At 40.4% G+C, this 19,754-nt stretch overlaps 1 protein-coding gene across 2 annotated transcripts in view; it reads right to left on the bottom strand.

Annotated features, from left to right (window-relative positions):
* LOC128904908 (macrophage mannose receptor 1-like) overlaps nt 1–19,754 on the bottom strand; it is a 37,049-nt gene that overhangs the window by 9,639 nt on the left and 7,656 nt on the right. For both annotated transcript variants that reach the window (XM_054189910.1, XM_054189911.1), the window contains 16 exons: nt 19,403–19,585; nt 17,496–17,653; nt 16,723–16,836; nt 16,275–16,390; nt 15,815–15,963; nt 14,461–14,660; nt 12,975–13,102; nt 12,270–12,357; nt 7,923–8,067; nt 6,356–6,391; nt 6,068–6,243; nt 5,382–5,449; nt 4,118–4,218; nt 2,545–2,681; nt 1,416–1,530; nt 637–833 (listed from right to left, as the gene is read on the bottom strand). In XM_054189910.1, coding sequence (XP_054045885.1) covers nt 637–833; nt 1,416–1,530; nt 2,545–2,681; nt 4,118–4,218; nt 5,382–5,449; nt 6,068–6,243; nt 6,356–6,391; nt 7,923–8,067; nt 12,270–12,357; nt 12,975–13,102; nt 14,461–14,660; nt 15,815–15,963; nt 16,275–16,390; nt 16,723–16,836; nt 17,496–17,653; nt 19,403–19,585 — 2,111 coding nt within the window. The remainder of the gene's footprint in view (nt 1–636; nt 834–1,415; nt 1,531–2,544; nt 2,682–4,117; nt 4,219–5,381; nt 5,450–6,067; nt 6,244–6,355; nt 6,392–7,922; nt 8,068–12,269; nt 12,358–12,974; nt 13,103–14,460; nt 14,661–15,814; nt 15,964–16,274; nt 16,391–16,722; nt 16,837–17,495; nt 17,654–19,402; nt 19,586–19,754) is intronic.

Here is a 19,754-nt window from a genome sequence, read left to right as displayed (position 1 = left end):
TCCTTCACGACTCCTCTGATTTCAAGATTGGCCATGACTGTCTGTCAGCATTTCAGTTGAGTATCTCTCTTATGCTGATTTAAACAAGTTTTAGTCATAAACAGGTAGACTGATGGTGGATGTTAAAAATCTCGAGCCACTAGCTGCCTATCATTTCTTCTATGTGTTTTTCCTCCTTTGAAAAAGAGATTGAATTTCATCAGAGCAATAGCCCTTTTACTGAAGATCTCCTTTTTGTACCATCAGAAGCTAGAAAAACAATGTGGGAGCACATTAGCCAGGAATGGGACATATATACAGACAAATTAATGTTGCACCAACCACCTTAATTTTGGCTTATCATCACTTTTCTATGTTTCGTGTTGCAACTTTAATGTTTGTGGTAATGCAGTTTGTGGAGGAACTGAAGTAATACATGCCTCGCTGGGCTTGATTACAGAATTGGTATTTTGCAGTAGGTCAGATGGAAAGCACAAAGTCACTCTTCTTCAGATCCTCTGCTAAATATTTTTGGTGTATTTGGAATAGTTATCCAACGATTTGCTAAACCTCTTTCTGCTTACAAAAGGACTTGCTGTAACTTCCCTTTTAGGAAAATCATCTAGCTGCCTAAGATATTACTTAAATTTCCTGTACCTCCACAGTGACATCTGTCAACATTTCTAAGTCATAATAATCCAAGTAGTTTTGTTTCTGTTCTGGTGCACCATTAGCCCAGTTGGTGTAGGAAACAGTGCTTCCATCTGTCCAAAGAAATGTGGACTCTGCGTTGATATCATTCATCCCAATCCAAACATCAGTCGTGGCATCCTTTAAATGATAGAAGAGGAAAGCTGGAGGGAAGCAAAGATTTCTCATTAAGGAAAGCTGATCATGACTTAAACAAAACAGGAAAAATGTGCAAAAGCCCAGAACTGGGGACATATTACAAGGACAACCTTTCCCACAACAGAGCCCATCTGCCTTTAACTAGATATTTAGATAAGCATCTGTAGGAACGTATGTTACACAAGCATTAAGGTTGAAAAAAATAGCCAAAGAGAAAGCTCTGGAGCAAATTAGAAAAAGTCCCCTTCCCCACTGTGTATGCACACACAGTACTCCAGCCAATCATATTGCCAGTGAGAGAGAGAAAATACAGATGCCTGTTAGTTTGAGGGATCTGTGCAACCACACTCAAAACAGGCTGGAAGTTTCATGAAAACTGAGCACTGAAAGAACTGGAAACACACACTTTATTTCTTATAGGCAATAATTTAGCTATTATTTCACACTTTGGAGTTAAAACTAAGCATAAACTGACCTGGCTAATAAGCAATTTTCATCAGATAATCCTGTAATCTATTTTAGAGAGCACAGCGGTTTCTTTAGTGGGAGACTAATGTTTCTTCTTTCCATAGAGCCCATATATGTACCTTGCACTTGTTCATTTGCTATGGTAGCCAGGTTTCCTCCCAAATTGATGCAAGCGTCTCGTGCAGCATGCCACATGAGCTTTCTTGTTATATTTGAAGCAAATATTTTGAAACACTGGAAAAAAAGCAAGCACTTCATACAAACTAACAAAGGTGGGAACTGTTGTATCAATTAACTATTTCTCCAGAAAAAGAGATCAAGGCTAGAATAAGTGTCAGAGCTCCAGAGTAGAAAGTATGTCTGTCTGCCCAGGTGGATACTTAGCCCCTCTCCTTGCACAAGGTGTAATCCAGGACTCCAGTATCATCGGAACTGATTGCAATGATGTCAGGTACATAATCCCTTTTCACATTTTCATCTGCCTGCTTCCTGCAGTGACTACAGAATAATATAAACCCAAGAAAATGTGGCTGTGGATGACACAGCTGCAGTAAGCGATCTCTGCTGTGCCTTGTCCTGCTTCCAATGACTGTGGTTATAACTGTTCATCTCTCCAAAGTGTATGAAATATCCTTCGACACATTGACCTAACATCCAGAGGATGCAGTAGTAGCGCGTTGTGTATAAAGTAGACAAAACAAACTTTGTCAAATGGACCTTCAAGTCAAATTGTTACAAATTCTGTCACAGCAATGAGGACTTCCAGACCATGTCTGAAAATAAAACTATAGTGAAAACAATTGTAGTTTGGCATCCTCTTTCTGAACTCAAAGCTTTGGGAACCCTGTACAAGCCAAAGGGATTGTTCAAATGCATTCTCATTAAATCATTCCACCTGAAGGACTTTTTTTTCAATACTGACTGTTACAAATTTCAGTTCCTAACATAAATACATAAAACAGGAGAGGAGGAGGAAGCGTTTTCTTAAACAGTAACAGTGTCTTTTAACCCTCTGCAAACTGTGTTCTCTGAAATTTATTCAGCATATGTTTACTTTTACTGTATTTCTCTGTAAAGTGAAATGTCTATAGTAACCTCTAAAAAAGCCCAGCCATCCAGCCAGCATGTTCTGACTGGATAATTGCTCACTGGATTTATTTTATAATCATAAAACCCCCATATTTTTTGCAGTTCTTTTCTTCATTTCCAGTGCTGTAGGCAATTTACTGAAAATACTTGTTGACATACCTTGTTGTTAAAGAAAAACCAACTTTGTGGACATCCTCCAGGAGGCAATGGAGAAGCGAACGTTGAATTAATAGAACTGTTACTTTTTTCACATACAAATCTATTGGCTGAACCACAGTTTACATCATTCCACAAGCCTAGAAATAGTTAGATTGAATAAGCAAGTTAAGATATTATAGTGTTTGTAACAATAATTTATCACTCCTTATTTTGAGTTAGAAAGAGGCTAATCTCTACTTTTCACACCCTTAAAGTGTGTAAAAGAGCCACGCACTACATTTATGCACTCAGCTATTTTTTACAAACAGATGTTCATGGACTTCAGCTGCTCAGCACTGTTGGTTACTGGGATACTGTCTAGCAATTGGAAAAAAGAATAAAGGACTGGGGAATATTATAGTCAATAAAGAGCTAGGACAGGATTCATTTGTCTAAACAGAGGTGCTTAGCGCCATTTGAGAGGCGATGTGAGTTACCTGCAGAGAGCTGAAAGTTACGGCACTGTTTCTGTGAGAAACTTACAGTCAGGTGGGCTAACTCTAGGACATTGCGGGTGGCCACAGTCACCTACAGGTAGGCAACTCAATACTCCACTACAGTAAACTGAATTGCTCTTCAGGCAGCACTGGCTGTGCAGGTGAGATCTCCGTTTGACCATAATGAGACTTCAGAGGTCTGGCTCATATTAGCTATGTTTTGGTATCAGCTCAAGCTTAATGCTTCCCTTATGGTCCAATTCAGTTGCCCACATGTAAACTTCTAGCATCATCTGAGACAAGTTCAGGAACGCTGAGCCACCTCCACAGAGCTGGCAGATACGGCAGGGACCAGCGCCCCTTTCTGGATCAACAGCTAAAGGAGGAGAGATGCATCTCAATCAGACCAGATGCCTATGTTTAGAAAAGTGAATCTTGTTCTTGATGTCTTCATATAAAGGTAGAATTTCATGTGGGACTGCTGAATGATTTGTTTATAAAACATAAATTGAGAGATTGATTTCCTTATTTTCATATTATTACTGAATTCCCATTAGCCTCAGCTAAGTTACAGAAGTGCAACCAAGAGGAAAAATTAGCTCTAGGATTTTCCTCTAGGATTTTCAAGATATTTACACTTAAGAGTACTTATAACCACGTGAGACAGTCTTAGGTCATTAGATGTATTTGTCTCTCTCCTTTCCTCGTTGGCTTGTACCTTCAACTCCCCCAACTTCCTGTAGCTGTCATACGTGTTTTCTTAAGTTCATGGGAGCGAAGACAGACCCCACTCAACTTTTCACTAAGGGAAGTAGTGAAAAGCCCTGTAAAAAGGTGCAATATCAATCTTACAAATCCAGACAGAGACATCTGCATTAAATTACACATGGTACTGAAATCTCCCCGTTCTAAGGACATAGACTCTTCCATGACTGGTGGTTACACCAGTTACTGCATCTTGTTGGCTTGTCACTGGAAAGGAATTGCAGAAAACAGCCATAAAAGATTGTATGTCAACTGACAGCAGAAGTTTGACAGCATCAGTTGTAATCCAAACAGAGACAAGTAAAATCTAATAGTTTAGCCTTGTTACTTACCTTGCTCTGGCAACATTACCACGCAATTTTCCTCATTATTTGCAAAATTGGGTTCATTGGGAGCCCAGGCCACATAGGTTACTGGAGTTCCATCCATCCAGCTTAAAGAAAAGATATACAAATAGTTATTAACTGATACACTTCAATTGTGAGATGAGAATCCTAATTAATATCTCACAATTAAGAAGGTCCATTAATGGGAACTGGCTGAATCTGGAAGGACTGTTACAGATTTTCCTCTCCTTACCCGATTGTTCTAATTTGAAGAAATTTATGTAAAAAAAAATTAGTCTTTGCAAAATAGAAAAAGAAAACACCGAGCATATTTTCCATTGACGGGCAGGACTGATATGACATCATTCAACATCAGAAACTGTTTTCAGTTACCCATAACATGTGATACAGAGAAGAATATTAAAAGTTTTATTTATCTTAACTGATTTCATTGTATCATCTCAGTCAATACCAACTTGTCTTCCCATTCCTCTTCTGCCCTTCCCACGGTTAGTGATTTACAGACACTCAACAGTGGCATTAAAATAGAAAGGTTAAATTAAAATCTCTTCTAAACCTGTTTCAGGTCAAGATTAGAAGCCTGTTCTTTCACCTTCCAGGTATGTCCTAACTAGCAGACGGGAAGGCAGGCAGTGTCAGTATCATGCTCTGCAGTATCTTTAACTTTAGTTTTTTGTTTATTTGTATGTTGGGGTTTTTGGCAATACTTGTTAGTTTTACTGTACTGTGCACTTCTGCTGATTTTTCTCCCGGAGCAGGAGTTTGCAGAGGCTACTGTAAAAATCTCTGTCAGAAGGAGGTTTTGTACTCATTGTCCACATCTTCCTAGTTCTGGAGGACTTCTGTGAAGCTATGATATATAGAAAAAAAGCATAAGAAAGCTCGGCTCTGTAGTATGGAGCGTATTTTAAAAGTGTGCTTTTATAGGTATAAAATCCAGCATAGTAAAGTATCACTCCAACTCCTGGGGCAAATCTTTGAAAGAAACTTGAGAAAGTGGTGTATGGAGGGTATAGCTGCCAAGCCTTTCTTTGGTAAGTGTTTACTCAAGAAAAAATGTTCTTTTCCCATTACTTTTTGGGGAAAACTTTTGGACTTAAGAATATTCTAGGACTATTCTGTTCTGCTTTGTACTTGTTATGTACAGCGGCCTTCAGTCCTTGAAAACAAAGCATTTAGTATCTCCAGCTACAAAAAATACTGTATGTTTTTCTACGTGTTAAAAACTGCAGTGATCATCTTAACTTACCTAAACTTTTTATCAAGACTCACTTCTAGACCAATGAAGTATCCTCTTGACCACCTCCAGGATTGGTCCTAAAACAGAAAGATACTATTCTAATTTAAAACAAAACCAAACATCTTTGAAGTAAAACAAGTAGAAATGGATGTGCTGTTGATTAGGTCCACGGAGCAGTCACTGATGTCAACGGCAGTAAGGCACCTGCTCACAGTTAAGCACAGCAATGTGCTTACACACTCAGGCGCAGAGGCCAGGTTTTCATCTGGAGCATCAGAGCTGTGTCCTGCAGCACTGAGGGCCCTTAGGATGGGGTAGGAGAGAAGATCTTGAGTCAAAAACTGGTACGCATCTTTCATTCTCCCGCTGGGACTGCATCACCATCTCACGCCCACCTCAAGTCTCCCCCTCACACCAGTTATGTCCCAAGCCAGCACAGCTGGCACCTTCCCACATCGCTCTTCCCAACAGCCTGCCTCACCGCCTCAGCACCAGTGGTGCAGAGCAGGATTTGGTCCCAAATCCAAATCCCATGGGACCAAAGGGCACTTTGGGGGGCAATTTCGCAGATCTCATCTCAGACAGATTTCATCAGGGCAAAGGCTGATGGCTCTACTGCTGAGGCAGTTTGAGTTTTGTGAGCAGACTGTCAAAAGCATTTCTACTGTAGGTTTTCTGTTTATATGGACTCTTACATTTTCTTTTAGTGCTCTCTGTAGGAACCTCCTCTCGCTGTTACTATTAACAACAACCAAGTCTGCAGAATTCATCCTGCAAAACTCTTGGGCTTTTTCCATGGAGACCTGTTCTTTGCTGATATAATACAGCTTATCTTCATATATAACCCATCCATCCGCAGTGGTTTTATATGCTGGAAGATAAATTAGGTAGCCTTAAATCTGTAGAACACAGAAGCTTATTTTAGAATGACAATTTTGATAAAAAAAAATGAATAGGATGAATAAATATACACAAACCCCTACCATAAGTGTCGGTTGGTTCAGGTTTTAATGGCACACCTGTAAAACAAGAGAATAGAAGGCATAACGTATTTCCATAGCATGTTTTATGATGTAGCTTGTGACTTACTGCAAGGAGCAGAGTGAGGAACAGAGCAGGATTCTGCAGTCTTTTGCCTTTGACTAGAAAGCAGGCTTAACCACACGTTTCAGCTCCACATTATTCAATATGCATGGTCATCTATTTATAATTTTGTATCATAAGCTGTGCTTCATGCCAGCAAAGTCATAGCTTTGGCTGGATCACACACCTGTGCAGAGCAATGTAAGGGAAAATTGCTCTTCCAGACTGTAAGCCACAGTAGATTTTTCTGAAACACTTTAAACTTTGGTTTTACAGACCCTTTACTGATCCATCAGTAGCCATACCAAAATCCTCCAGAGGGGTCTTCTTATCAAGCAGGAGAAAATTTCCACTAGATTTACTTTAGCTCTATAAAAGATTTCTCTCAGTCCCAAATATTCATAAACAAAAGGAAATATGACTATATATACTGACTGTGAGTTATTTCTGATTCTGACAGAAAAAGAAATGCCGCTGCTTTGAACAATTGCCTTTCCAATAGCAGATGAATAGTCAATAAGATTAAAGGAGAACCTGGAGCACCGCTCCAGGCCTGTTTCATCGGTTCTCCTTACCATATTGTTATGCTATGACCAGCCTTAGTGTCAACTGCCAAACGTACCAACAAAACTGTAAGCCTGAAGTCTTCTCTTGTATGAGATGGCTTCATACAATTTCTTAAGGCAGTAGAATTTTTTCTACAGGAACATTTTTTCTTTGGGGAAAAATGTTTGATCCCGTAGAATCAAAATATCCCTTACAAATGTTTCAATACTCTCCAAAATGTTGATGGCTGCCAGGCAGGAAAGCAGGCAGCCCCAGGGCCATGCAGCTCCCTGTGGCTGCCGTCTGTGGCTTCCCGGGATGCCTGGCAAGTGATGTGCCTGGGCTGCTACCCACGTCATGGGAAACGACAGTGGCTCAGCCAGCCCCAGAAGGTTCATCATCACTGTGGGGCTGGAGGGCTGCAGAAAGGCAAAAAAACCCCTTCTGATTCCATCCATCTCCCATCACCTCCTCCAACCCCTTTTAACTGCCCATAATTTGCCATAAATCCATTCAAATCTGAAGGCAAGAATATGTTTGGTGCACAAACATATTGTATTTGGTTTTTAGGTTTACCTGCGTTAGTGTAAAAACCAGTATTGTAAGGAATTCACAACTCCTTAATACCTACATTGCAAACATACAAACAAAAACTTCTTAATATTCAAAAAGTTTGCAATCTATGAAACCCTTGAAAACACATGGCTTATTTATACATCCTAATTTACATGAAGAAATAAATTAATTTATTCTCATCATCTTGAAAAAGTCCTGACCCACAATATGTTACCTAATACTGTTGACCTCCATTTGGAAAAAGTAGTTTTCAAAACTTTGTGTCTTTCTCCAGCAACTTATATTAGGAAGCAGCTACTTGTAAAGGTATTTAAACTTCTTGCTTAAAGAGAAGACTAGATCTACCTTTTTTTATTTGACAAGCCCAGTCAAGCTGTACTTCACAGACCGAAAGAACCCATGCCTCAGAATAAGTCCGACCGTCAAGTATGCCACATAACTTGCGTCCTCCTGAATTTCTTGAACTGTCATCCCAGTTTGTGTACCTAACCTATAGAAGAAATCTTTGTTACTCTTTTCATCGCTTTCAGCAAGAAAGATGTTTTCGTCTCTTTCTCCATTGGCAAACAAAAACAAAATGAATTTGTCTGAAAGTTTGTCTCTCACTAAAAAGAGGTGCAAATATAGGGTGCAGTAGGTGTAAGAATTTTTACAGTGGGGCAAAGACGTCAGTGATCAGGCAGTCTGTCTTGCCATGGAGGGCTTTTCCTCTTGTTTCCCCCTCAAGCCCTAGACACAGCCAGAGTAGAAACAGGCAAATGGACTGTTTCTAATGAACTCCACATAGTTAAGAACATCCCCCTGCCACCCCACTGACAGAATCACAGAATGGTAGGGGTTGGAAGGGACCTCTGGAGATCATCTAGTCCAACACCCCTGCCAGAGCAGGGTCACCTAGAGCAGGTTGCACAGGAACGCGTCCAGGCAGGTTTTGAATGGCTCCAGAGATGGAAACTCCACCACCTCTCTGGGCAGCCTGTTCCAGTGCTCTGCCACCCTCAAAGTAAAGACGTTTCTCCTCATGTTTAGGTGGAACTTCCTATGCTCAAGTTTGTGCCCGCTACCTCTTGTCCTGTCACTGGGCACCACTGAAAAATAACTGGCCCCCGTCCTCCTGACACCCACCCTTTAAAACCTTATACCCATTGATAAGATCCCCCCTCAGTCTTCTTTTTTCCCGAATAAAAAACCCAAATCCCTCAGCCTTTCTTCATAAGAGAGGTGTTCAAGTCCCCTAATCATCTTTGCTGTACCCTCTCCAGCAGTTCCCTATCCGTGAACCAGGGAGCCCAGAACTGGACACAGTACTCCAGATTCGGCCTCACCAGGGCAGAGTAGAGGGGGAGGGTGACCTCCCTCGACCTACTTGCCACATTCTTCTTGATGCACCCCAGGATGCCATTGGCCTTCTTGGCCATAAGGGTACATTGCTCATGGTCTTTTTTCACTGAGCTAGTCTCCAGCAGATCAGCCCCCAACCTGTACTGGTGCATGGGCTTGTTCCTCCCCAGATGCAGCACCCTACACTTGCCCTTGTTAAATTTCATAAGGTTCTCTCTGCCCAACTCTCCATCCTGTCCAGGTCTCTCTGTATGGTGGCACAGCCTTCTAGTGTGTCAGCCATACCTTCCAGTTTTGTGTCATCAGCAAACTTGCTGAGGGTGCACTCTATCCCTTCATCCAGGTCATCGATGAACATATTGAAGAGGACTGGACCCAGTACTGACCCCTGGGGAACACCACTTGCTGCTGACCTCCAACTAGACGCCGTGCCCCTAATGATGACCCTCTGAGCTCTATCTTTCAGCCAGTTTTGAATTCACCCCACCGTCCATTCATCTAACCCACACTTCCTAAGCTTCCCTATGAGGATGCTGTGGGAGACGGTGTCGAAGGCCTTGCTGAAGTTGGGGTAGACAACGACCACTGCCCTCCCCTTATCTATCCATCCAGTCATGCCATCATAGAAGGCTATCAGATTACTCATACAGGATTTCCCCTTGGTGAATCCATATTGACTACTTCTGATAGCTTTCTTTTCCTTCACATCCTTTGAGATGACACCCAGCACGAGCTGTTCCATCATCTTTCCAGGGACAGAGGTGAGGCTGACTGGCCTGTAGTTTCCTGGGTCTTCCTTCTTGGCCTTTTTGAAGACTGGAGTGACATTGGCTTTCCTCCAGTCCTCAGGCACCCCACCTGTTCTCCAGGACCTTTCAAAGATGAGGGAGAGTGGCCCAGCAATGATTTCCGCCAGCTCCCTCAGCACTCATGGGTGCATCCCATCAAGACCCATGGGCTTGTGGATATCCAGTTTACTTAATTGATCTCTAACTTGATCCTCCTCAACCAAGGGGAAGTCTTCCTTCATCCAGACTTTCTCTGTTACCTCCAAAGTCTGGGACTCCTGAGGGTTGGCACAAGCAGTAAAGACTGAAACAAAGAAGGCATTCAGTAACTCTGGCTTCTCTGCATCCTCTGTCACCATGGCACCTGTTTCATTCAACAGAGGGCCCACAGCTTCTCTAGTTTTCCTTTTGCCTCCAATATACTTGAAGAAAACCTTCCTGTTGACCTTAATATCTCTTGCCAGGTTTAATTCCAAGGAGGCATTGTCTTTCCTTATTTTATCCCTGCATATTCTGACGGCATTCTTGTAATCTTCCCAAGCTGTCAGCCCCTTCTTCCACGTACTGTGAACTTCCTTCTTCCACTTGAGCTTTTTCAGAAGCTCCCTGCTCAACCGTGCAGGTGTCCTTCTTCCCTTGCCTGATTTCTTGCTTTTAGGGATGCACCGATCCTGAGCTTGGAGAAAGCGGTATTTGAATATCAATCAGCTCTCTTGAGCTCCCCTACCTTCCAGAGTCCTAACCCATGGAATTTTTCCACACAGTTTCTTGAAGAGGTCAGAGTTAGCCCTCCTGAAGTCCAAGGTTGCAATCCTACTTGTTGTTTTGTGCATACTGCCCATGATCCTGAACTCTGTCTTTTCGTGATCACTACATCCAAGGCTGGCCGCAACCTTAACGTCCTCCACGAGTCCCTCTTTGTTTGTCAGTACTAGGTCCAGTAGTACATCTCTCCTTGTTGGCTCCTCCACCACCTGAGTCAAAAAGTTATCAATACACTGGAGGAACCTCCTGGACTGTACATGCCTGCCTGTGTGGTCTTCCCAGCAGATATCAGGGTGGTTGAAATCCCCCATGAGAACCACGGCCTGTCATTGTGAGGCTATTTTCCACTGTCTGTAGAAGGCCTCATCAGCTTCCACATCCTGTAATAAACACCCACAACAGTGTCTCTCATATTAGCCTGCCCCTTAATCCTTACCCACAAGCTCTCGACTGTCTCTTCATCCGCCCCAGGGAGACCTCGGTACATTCCAGTTGCTCTCTCACACAAAGAGCAACTCCACCACCTCACCTTACTGGCCTGTCTTTCCTAAAAAGGGCATAGCCACCCACAGCTATGCCACCACGTCTCAGTAATTGCAATGAGATCACAGACCTGCGACCGCACGCAGACCTCCAGTTCTTCCTGTTTATTCCCCATGCTGCATGCATTGGTGTATAGGCATTTCAGAGAGGGAGTCGAGTGTGTAGTTTTCACCCTTGAGGGCTGGTAGGCCTTCTGGTTCTCAAAAATACTAGCATGCTGCCCCACGAGTGCTGAGCTACTACAGCCATCGCCTTCAATCAAATCTAGTTTAAAGCTCTCTCAATGAGCCCTGATAACTCTTGTCCTAGAACCCTTTTCTTAGCACTTGTGCTAATCATCTGCAGACAAGGTAGCTTTCACTTCATCAACTGTGACCTGGTTCAAAATTACATTGTCCAACGGCTGTCCAGTGGCGGTGACCGTATTGTGCATCAATTCATCGTTCACGGCTTCCCTTCGCTGAGGTTAATCAGGACGGAAGCATGGCTTTTGGGAGGGAAGTCGTGTCCTACAAACCTACTGGAGTTACCGCTGAAAAAACTAACATCCACATGGGAAGGAAGAGCCATTTGATATAACCTACTTGGGATTTTCAAAAAGTTCTTGACAAGATGTCTTCCCAAAACTTTTAAAGCAACTAATATGCAACAAGATAAGAGGAAAGATCCTTGCTTGGGTTAAAAAATAGAAAATAGAGAGTAGGAGAAAAGGGAAGCTAATAAGCAGTGGAATCCTGCAGGAACATTTCACATATTTGTGGATATTTATATGAGCTTGAGAGATGACTGGATAAATTCATGGAAATAAATAAATTAAGATTACAGATGTGAGTTCTGGTTCTGAAAGACCCTGAGCTGTCACTTAGTGGGCGATATAGGACTATACTGGGAAATATGCTTGCTGTTTGATTAGCTCTTAAGATACTTCTGGACACTGCCAGAGGCAGGATACCAGGTCTGGCATGACCAATTCTTATATTCTGACGTTAGGTGTTCATATTATATTCTTGGAAAAGAAAATATGTTGGAGTGCTGTGCAGAACGTTACAGATCACAATAAGATACAGATGAATTCCATGTACTCAAATGTGTTGCTGCGATTTTACTCATGATAATAAAGGTTAACAGCCATGTAAATGTTTGCAGGATTAGGAGGTTCTCTTTGAAAAAGATAACAGTAAGAAACCGAAAAGCTCATGTACAAAACCCCAAAAGTCTTAAGCAAACAAATTTGATGAAAAATTTAAATACTCACTGGAGAGCCATCACTCCAGGCAAATCCTTCATCTGGATTCAAGGAAAATATACCCAACCAAACTCTTTCAAAGCTACATCCAGTGCCACTAACAGAAATTACAAGGCAGAGCAGTGTGTAAACATCAACACAAAAACCAACCAGAAACATATTAAACTTTCTAGAACACATTGTAAAGTGCCATGAAGTTGTCATAATTGCCCTATGACCTTTGGTGAAGGGCATACAGATGCATATGTTCTTCACAGAAACATCCAATATTTCTATGGTTTAGTGGAAATGGCTTATTTATCGGACTTATTAGTAGTATTGATATTGTATTTCCTTTATGTTCTGTTTTCTTAGGAAAAGCATTAACAGATTCAGAAAACAGTCTCAGCATTGACTACTTCGAGGTGAGTCAAAAGTAAAAATATTGGTCATATTTTCTACCCTACTAAAAATACCAGTCCCCACAATTTTGTGTATTTCTCAATTACATCTAGTAATCATGATACTGGGGTTTTTTTATTTCCTGGATAGAAACAATTCTTTTTTTCATGAAACAGTTAAAAACATTCATGAACAGATAACATTTCAAACTATCACAGATTTTTTTGACTTTTGAGGAATCCATACGTTTCAGAAATCATCTAAGCACATTCATAATAGTTTATATGAAACATCTCTTAAATCTGGTAAGATAAACATACAGCAGATACTCACTACATTACGCTTCTTAGTAACAGTATCTCCTCTTTACTGTTAATGGTGACCAGATCCCCTCCTATTTGTCTACAAAAATCTCGAGCTTCAAGCCATGATTTCTTTTTTGGTTGTGATCTGTGAAAACACTATGGAAAGATTACTTTAAAATATGTTCTCTATGTTATAATCAAATAAAGAAACAGCCAAGTACAAGTCCATAAGAGAAATAGCGTTAATTACTCTGTTCATAAGATTTTTGCACTAGAGCTGTCTAGCTAGTTAGCATGGTGGTGACAAACAAAGGGAAGGAATTGCTAGAAGAGAATACAATTCCCTTTAATTTGTTTTACCCGCAGGAGGGCCCAAGTCACCTTCCAGAGAAAGGGAAAGGAGAGTGGTTGTGGCAGAGAGGGAAGGTGGCCTGGGAGGAGTCTGAAGATACAGGCAAAAGAATGACCTCACAGTGGTTTACATCTCTCACTTTACATTTGCAATACGATGTCTAACATTTTGCTAGTTTAATAGATAAGAAGCACAAGTTTGACCAAAGCTTAAAATGATGATCTGGGGATAAAGGAGCCCAAGGAAACAGTGTTCCAACTGAGCTTGAAAGAATGAAAAAACCCAAACATAACAAAAAGACAAGGACTCATTAATTCAAATAAAGTGATAAGAAATATTAACATCTCACACTTAGCACATTTCTATTCTGCATGATCCCAAATCAGTGTTTGCACACTATCCTCGTTTCTTTTCAAAGTACTTTTTTGTGCCTTAGGCATAACTGGTTGTACTTCAAATACAAGTTTGCATCTGAAATTCTCTAATAAATGTCCTTCATAAAGACTGGTTTAATTAACCTTTCATGTGACATCTTATGCTTTATTTTGGGGCTAATGTGCTTATCTTAGCAAGGTCCAGCCTTCAGCATCGTGCTGCCTGTAGATGGATTTCATTTTTCTCTACTTTGCTCCCTGAACTCTCACACACCTCAGACAAATATGAGATCTTTGCACAACCTAGTGACCACAGCTGATATAAAAAGCCATGCTAACAGCAAGCTTTGCTGCTTCTGCTATTTTAATACAGCATTTCAACATCGCTGTCTCAATAATCTTGCAAATAGTACGTTGTTTCTTCTTTTTACTTTTTCCTCTTTTGCTTACGTCTTTCTAGGGACTTGATATTCATGTTCCTCTTCATCCATTTTCTGCTTCAATTTATTCTACCCCTGGGGCAAAAAATTCTTTCCTGTGTCCTTCTCCCTGCCCTCGTCTCCAGTCCCTTCACCTTGTCTTTCTTCCTTAGTTTCTCCTGTCTTATGGATAATTATTGGACATGTTTGGGTTGACTTTTTCTGGGTTTTGGGTGGGATTTTTTTGCTGTATTCCAATCTCAGATATTGCAAAATGAAGTTGTCCCTTCCTTTTTCTCGACTTTTTTTTTTTTTCCCAACCAAGCAGTTCAAAGACTTTCTTCTTCTTTTAACTATTTAAGAACTTACTTTAAAACAGGAACTACTATGGTGGTTTGATACCCAGCCTTCAGGGCATGTGGGGACCAGAGCAGTAGTTGGAACAGGTGGAGCTGTTGCACCCTTTGCCCACTGCTTACAGATATATTTTTGCTTTGTCTCACAGTCAAGAACATCCCATGATCCAGCTGCAGTCCCAGTTCTCATGGCCACACATCCTGGCTTACTTCCTTTATGAGAAACAAAAAACATGTTAGATATTTTATACAGTTTAATTTTTTTAATTCCTACTTAAAATCTTTGAGCAGCACTGATTCCCTTCTTGCCATACAATAACACTTGAATAGTAGAGTTAGATTTTAGGTGTCACCTTATTATTTTGCATCTTCCAGATTATTTGTAAATACGTGGAACAGCATGGGCTTTGAAACATTAGATCATTATGGGACTTTGTTGGTGAACAGTCTTCCTCTGCAAAAAATAGTCCCCCAAAAATAAACCCCATTAAAAAAACTCACCTATTCCCTGACTTTTGACCAAACTTTTTATTCGTGTTAAGAACTTTCTTGTATCAGGTCAGATTAGCTGAAAGGCTTTTGGTAATTGAGATAGACAACACTAACTAGATTTCCCTTATTTGTATGCTTTTGGTTCCTGTGGGGAGCTCCAGATGATCTGTGAATATGACCTCCCTTTACACAAGTAATTTTATATCTCTTTCCCAATTCCTTATTACAGATTCAGATAATTTACCAATTACTCTTTTGCAATTTTTTTTTAATTTTTATTTTACATTTTATAATGTCACTGAAGCTTTTTGAGACATTTGTTAGACAAATGATCACTTGGAGGGATGTAGCATATCTTGGGGAGAGCAGATTCCCTCACGGCATTTTGAAATATTCTTTTCTATGCTTCTACAAGAATCCCATGAATGCAGTTTTCTTAGTATCCCAAGTTAAGGGGAAAAAAAAAGGTATAATAATTTTTGATACTGTAATTTTGTGATTCTAACGTAAAATCCTTATTACAATTGCTCTCCTCTTCTCCCAGGCTAACATTACCACTAGAGGGATGAGTGTGGGATAGTCTCAGGAGCTGCCTGTAATTCCTGCTTATGAGGAAGAAAGCAATTTTCTAGATTCTGTTCTTTCTGAAGATGAGCCAAAAGGTTAATCTTACGAGTAGGTATATCAGATATCCTAATAAAAAACTGAAGTTCAAATTGTTCCTTTGACATTAAAAGATGGATTTTGACAACTGACAGTTCTTGTAAAATATACTGAAAGCTTAAAGCATAAAATTCAGAGGACATTGCCAATGCGAACCCAAATAGGGATCACGACTGCAGAGAGCACCCACCATCCACTGTCACGGCACCTACCAGGCATTGCTGCATCCCAGTGTGTGAAGGAGACGGCTTCACCATTGGCCCACCTGAAAGTGCCCGGGTCCTCCACGTCAGAGAGACCAAGCCAGAAATATTTCTCTGGCCTCAGCCCAAGAAGGCTGGTCAAATAGGCTTGTTCATACCTGTAAAAGGGATTGTAATGACTCATGTGAAAACAAAATCATTTATCCAAATCCTACTTGTCTAATCTGATATGAATTGTTTTCTCCTTTTCCTTGCTTCGCACTGAGGGAGAGGACCTTATGATGGGATTCTGACTCTGGATAAGTCAACAAAGAAAAGCGAGGCCTTTTTTTGTTCAACTAGAGACCTTGTAGGTAACTTGGATAATTTGCTGTTTGAGATTGTATTAGAATTGAGCAGTAGTTCCAGAAGTATTTTAGAACATAGAGCCTTTATTTATTTAAAAGCCAAGGAAAAGTCATTATCATACCGACTTTCAACTGTGGCTAAGTAACCACGTTCTCCTTCACAAGTGGTGTTTGCTTCTGAAAATGTTGCTGGAACATGTCCAATAAAATAGCAGTAGGTCCTATATGTTCTCCAGCCCTGTACATGATATCAGGATTTCAATATAAGTTTAAAATAATTGTGATATCGTGTAGTAAGCAAGCGATACCATTTCGAAATGAATGAAGAACAATAATCATTAATATTATGAATTAGAAAGCTTTTGCAATGGAATTACAGATTCCTTCTAAGCGGTTTCTGTAAATGGATTAATACAATTTAAAGTAACTGAGAGAGAGAAAAACTTCATAATAAATAATAAAAATAATTCTATATGCAAATAATATAAATAATTCAAATAATTCCACATGATTCTTGGACAAGGTACTCATTTGATCTGGGAAATTATTGTTCCGTTCTTACATACTTACTTTTTTGCAACCTGCATCAGTAACTTCCTTCTCTCCAGCTATTTGTGATATAGGTTTTCTTTTACAAATATAACCAGCTTTCTTCTCACAGACATAGTCTGCCCAATAACCATACTGTCAGGCAGGAAAAAGAATGAAACAACAATGAAATTAAGATGACTAACCTAAAGAAAATGAATAGATTTCTTTCTTGATAATGAAAACTATTCATCTTCTTTCTCCTCTCATTTTGAAACAAGTATTTTTTTTTTCCTTATCCAATCACCCTAGTTGATAACAAAAATATATCTGCTCACATTCAGTGGAAGAGTAGACTGGGCTATGATAGTGTGGCTACGGCTGGTAGTGATGAGACAGGGTGCAGGGAGCTGGTCCCCGACCTGTTCTGCATGGGCAGTTGTGCCACGCAGCGATGGGCAAAAGAGCAGGCACAAGGGAGGTAGCAGGGATCACCACATGCCACCATTGCCACCAGAGGAAAAGGAGCCGGAGAATGTACTCAAACTACATTCAGAGACCTGTTTTATAGCCCAAATAGTTTCATTGGTAACTTTCAGATAAGCTTAAAGAGATAATTTCAGCAGCGATGCAGTAATGCTTTCATTTTATTATTTTATTTTTTTTTTTAGTTAAAGGTCATGTTTGAGTCTCATCCTTTGTCCCCACATCCCTTTTTCTGGCCATAGACAGCTGCTGAAATAGTTAGGAACATCATTCTTTTGTTAAGAAGATAGTTTCAATATTAAAATAAAATACGTATTGAATAAAGTTACCTGGCCCTTGATCAGTACACAATCTTCTGGCCTGTTGTTTGTAGTGGATGGTTCTCCCAGGTGCCATTTTGTGTACGTCACTGGCGTACCATCACTCCATTCAAAATACATTTGAACTTTATGATCATTCAGCCCGATCCACAGCTTGTCTGTTTTCTCTAAAACATGGAAATACAGAACTAGAAAAGATATCTTATGCCACTGCATCCTTTTCATAGCACCCTTGAGGTCTAGAATATATAATCCTTTTCATAAATCTATAAAACATATATTATTTAGTTTGTTGCATCTTCATTTCATAAATTAATGTTTTCACATAGATATTATAATAAAGACAGTATGCTTTGGAAAATTAGGCTGCAATGAAATCCCTGCACTGGATCAAAAATTTTTGCTTCTCTTCCTCATAGCAGTGGGAGAAGAGTAAATTACCATCCTAATGTTAATGCACTGTGGTGGTATAACAGAACTGTGAATAGTTACTCTTTAGGTTCTGTTGCATTGGTCAGATTTTAAAATACTGTTTTTATGTAATGTGCAGAGTGAATGTTTTAAGCTTCTTTCAATAAAACTAAAAAAGCAGAGAACCCCTCTAAGCCCAGCCCCCCAGCCCTAGGTCAATTGTTCAGACATTAAGTCAAATCAGGGTTTTGACAACCTCCAAAACTCAGCAGGGGAAGGCTGTCAGCAACCGGATCTAACTTTGAGGCTGGCCCTGCTCCGAGCGGAAGCTGGACCAAATGATCTGCAGGGTTCCTTCTGGCCTAAACCAGCGCATGATCCTATGATTTTAGGCATTTTTAACGAAAGAAAAGCAAGGAAAATGAAAGGTAAATTTAGGCAGCATTCAGAAAAATGAGAGAGAAAGAGAGAGAAAGAAAAAGAGAGAGAGAGAAAGAGAGAGAGAAAAAGAGAAAAAGAAAAAGAGAAAAAAAGAAAAAAGAGAAAGACAGACAGAGAGAAAGAGAGACAGAGAGAAAGAGAGAAAGATATGGAAGGATAGTCACAATTTCTTCAGTAGTCACTAAACTCAGCTATGATACCAGAATTGAAAAGTATACGAAACCAAAAATATCTCCTTGTATGGTTGGACATTAAGTAGATAAATTATTCTTTCTGAAGACAGAAATTTTTCTGTCTTGACTATCTTTCATTTTTCCAGTAGTTAATTAGGGCTTTCACTACCTCTAAGCATTAAAAAAACAAAGCGAAACAGCTAACTAGGACAAAAAGTAGTAACATGTCTACAGACTCCTCACGTTTCTGCCAGGGATATTAAAAAGACCATGGTGAGACCACACTGACATGTTAGATCCAGTGACTTGACTACAGTTCTTTAGGCAGCCCAGGCAATTCCCCCTGCCTGGAAGCCACTTTGGCTAGCTTTGGCAGTTGTTTCCATCTGCTAGTGTAGAGAGCTAAACTTTTCTGTAGTAGTTTTCTTCCATCACGTCTGAAGAGACCTGTCAACCGGCTGATCTGGGTGCTGATTGACCAACAAGGTGCAGAGAGTGACTTAAAACCACACTGTAAGTTCCTCAAACGTACAGAAAGCAGTACAAATGTGGGTTTTTTTCCCTTATAAAAAAAAGCACTCTTTCAAAATGGAAGCTATATTTCATAATCCTTTCACTAAGAAAGCTTCTCGCTGGGATGACTGATGTCCTCCTGCCCTCGTGCAAAGCAAAGCACAAGGCAAGACAGTTGAGTAAGTCTGCAAGTTGCAGCACAGAAGGCATCAGTTTTGAAGCAGAAAGCACTGCACCAGCCTAACACCACTGGTCCTCTGGCTTCTTGCATGTCTTTGGCCACAGCGCTTCATGTTAATACAATTGTTACAACTTAATTCAGCTAGCTGGTACTTCTTATATACAGACAAAGGCAAAAGCCCCCTCGGAAACACTCACTGTACCCAAGCCGAGACACTATAAAGCTGTGCTCCTCAAGGCTTTGGATGCTGGCCAGGTGACTCCCTTCCTTCTGACAAGAGGTCAAAGCTTCTTCCCATCTTTTCGTCTCCCTGAAGAGCTTGTAACAGTGATTTATGTACAGTACCCATCCATCTGGGCAAGTAACAAGCCCAACATCACCTAGGAACAAACACCAGTGTCTTAGAGGAGCTCAAATGCCATGCAAAGGACACGACACCAAGAATATTTTCACTTATTCTGTGCAAAAGTTCTAAACTAAGAATTTGCTTTGGAAATTCTCATTGTAAGGAAACGACGGGTACAAAACATGGTGAACATAAATGTGGCA

Source organism: Rissa tridactyla, chromosome 2, assembly GCF_028500815.1.
Source record: "Rissa tridactyla isolate bRisTri1 chromosome 2, bRisTri1.patW.cur.20221130, whole genome shotgun sequence".
Lineage (NCBI taxonomy): Eukaryota > Metazoa > Chordata > Aves > Charadriiformes > Laridae > Rissa > Rissa tridactyla.
This window is presented reverse-complemented; position numbering and strand designations above follow the sequence as displayed.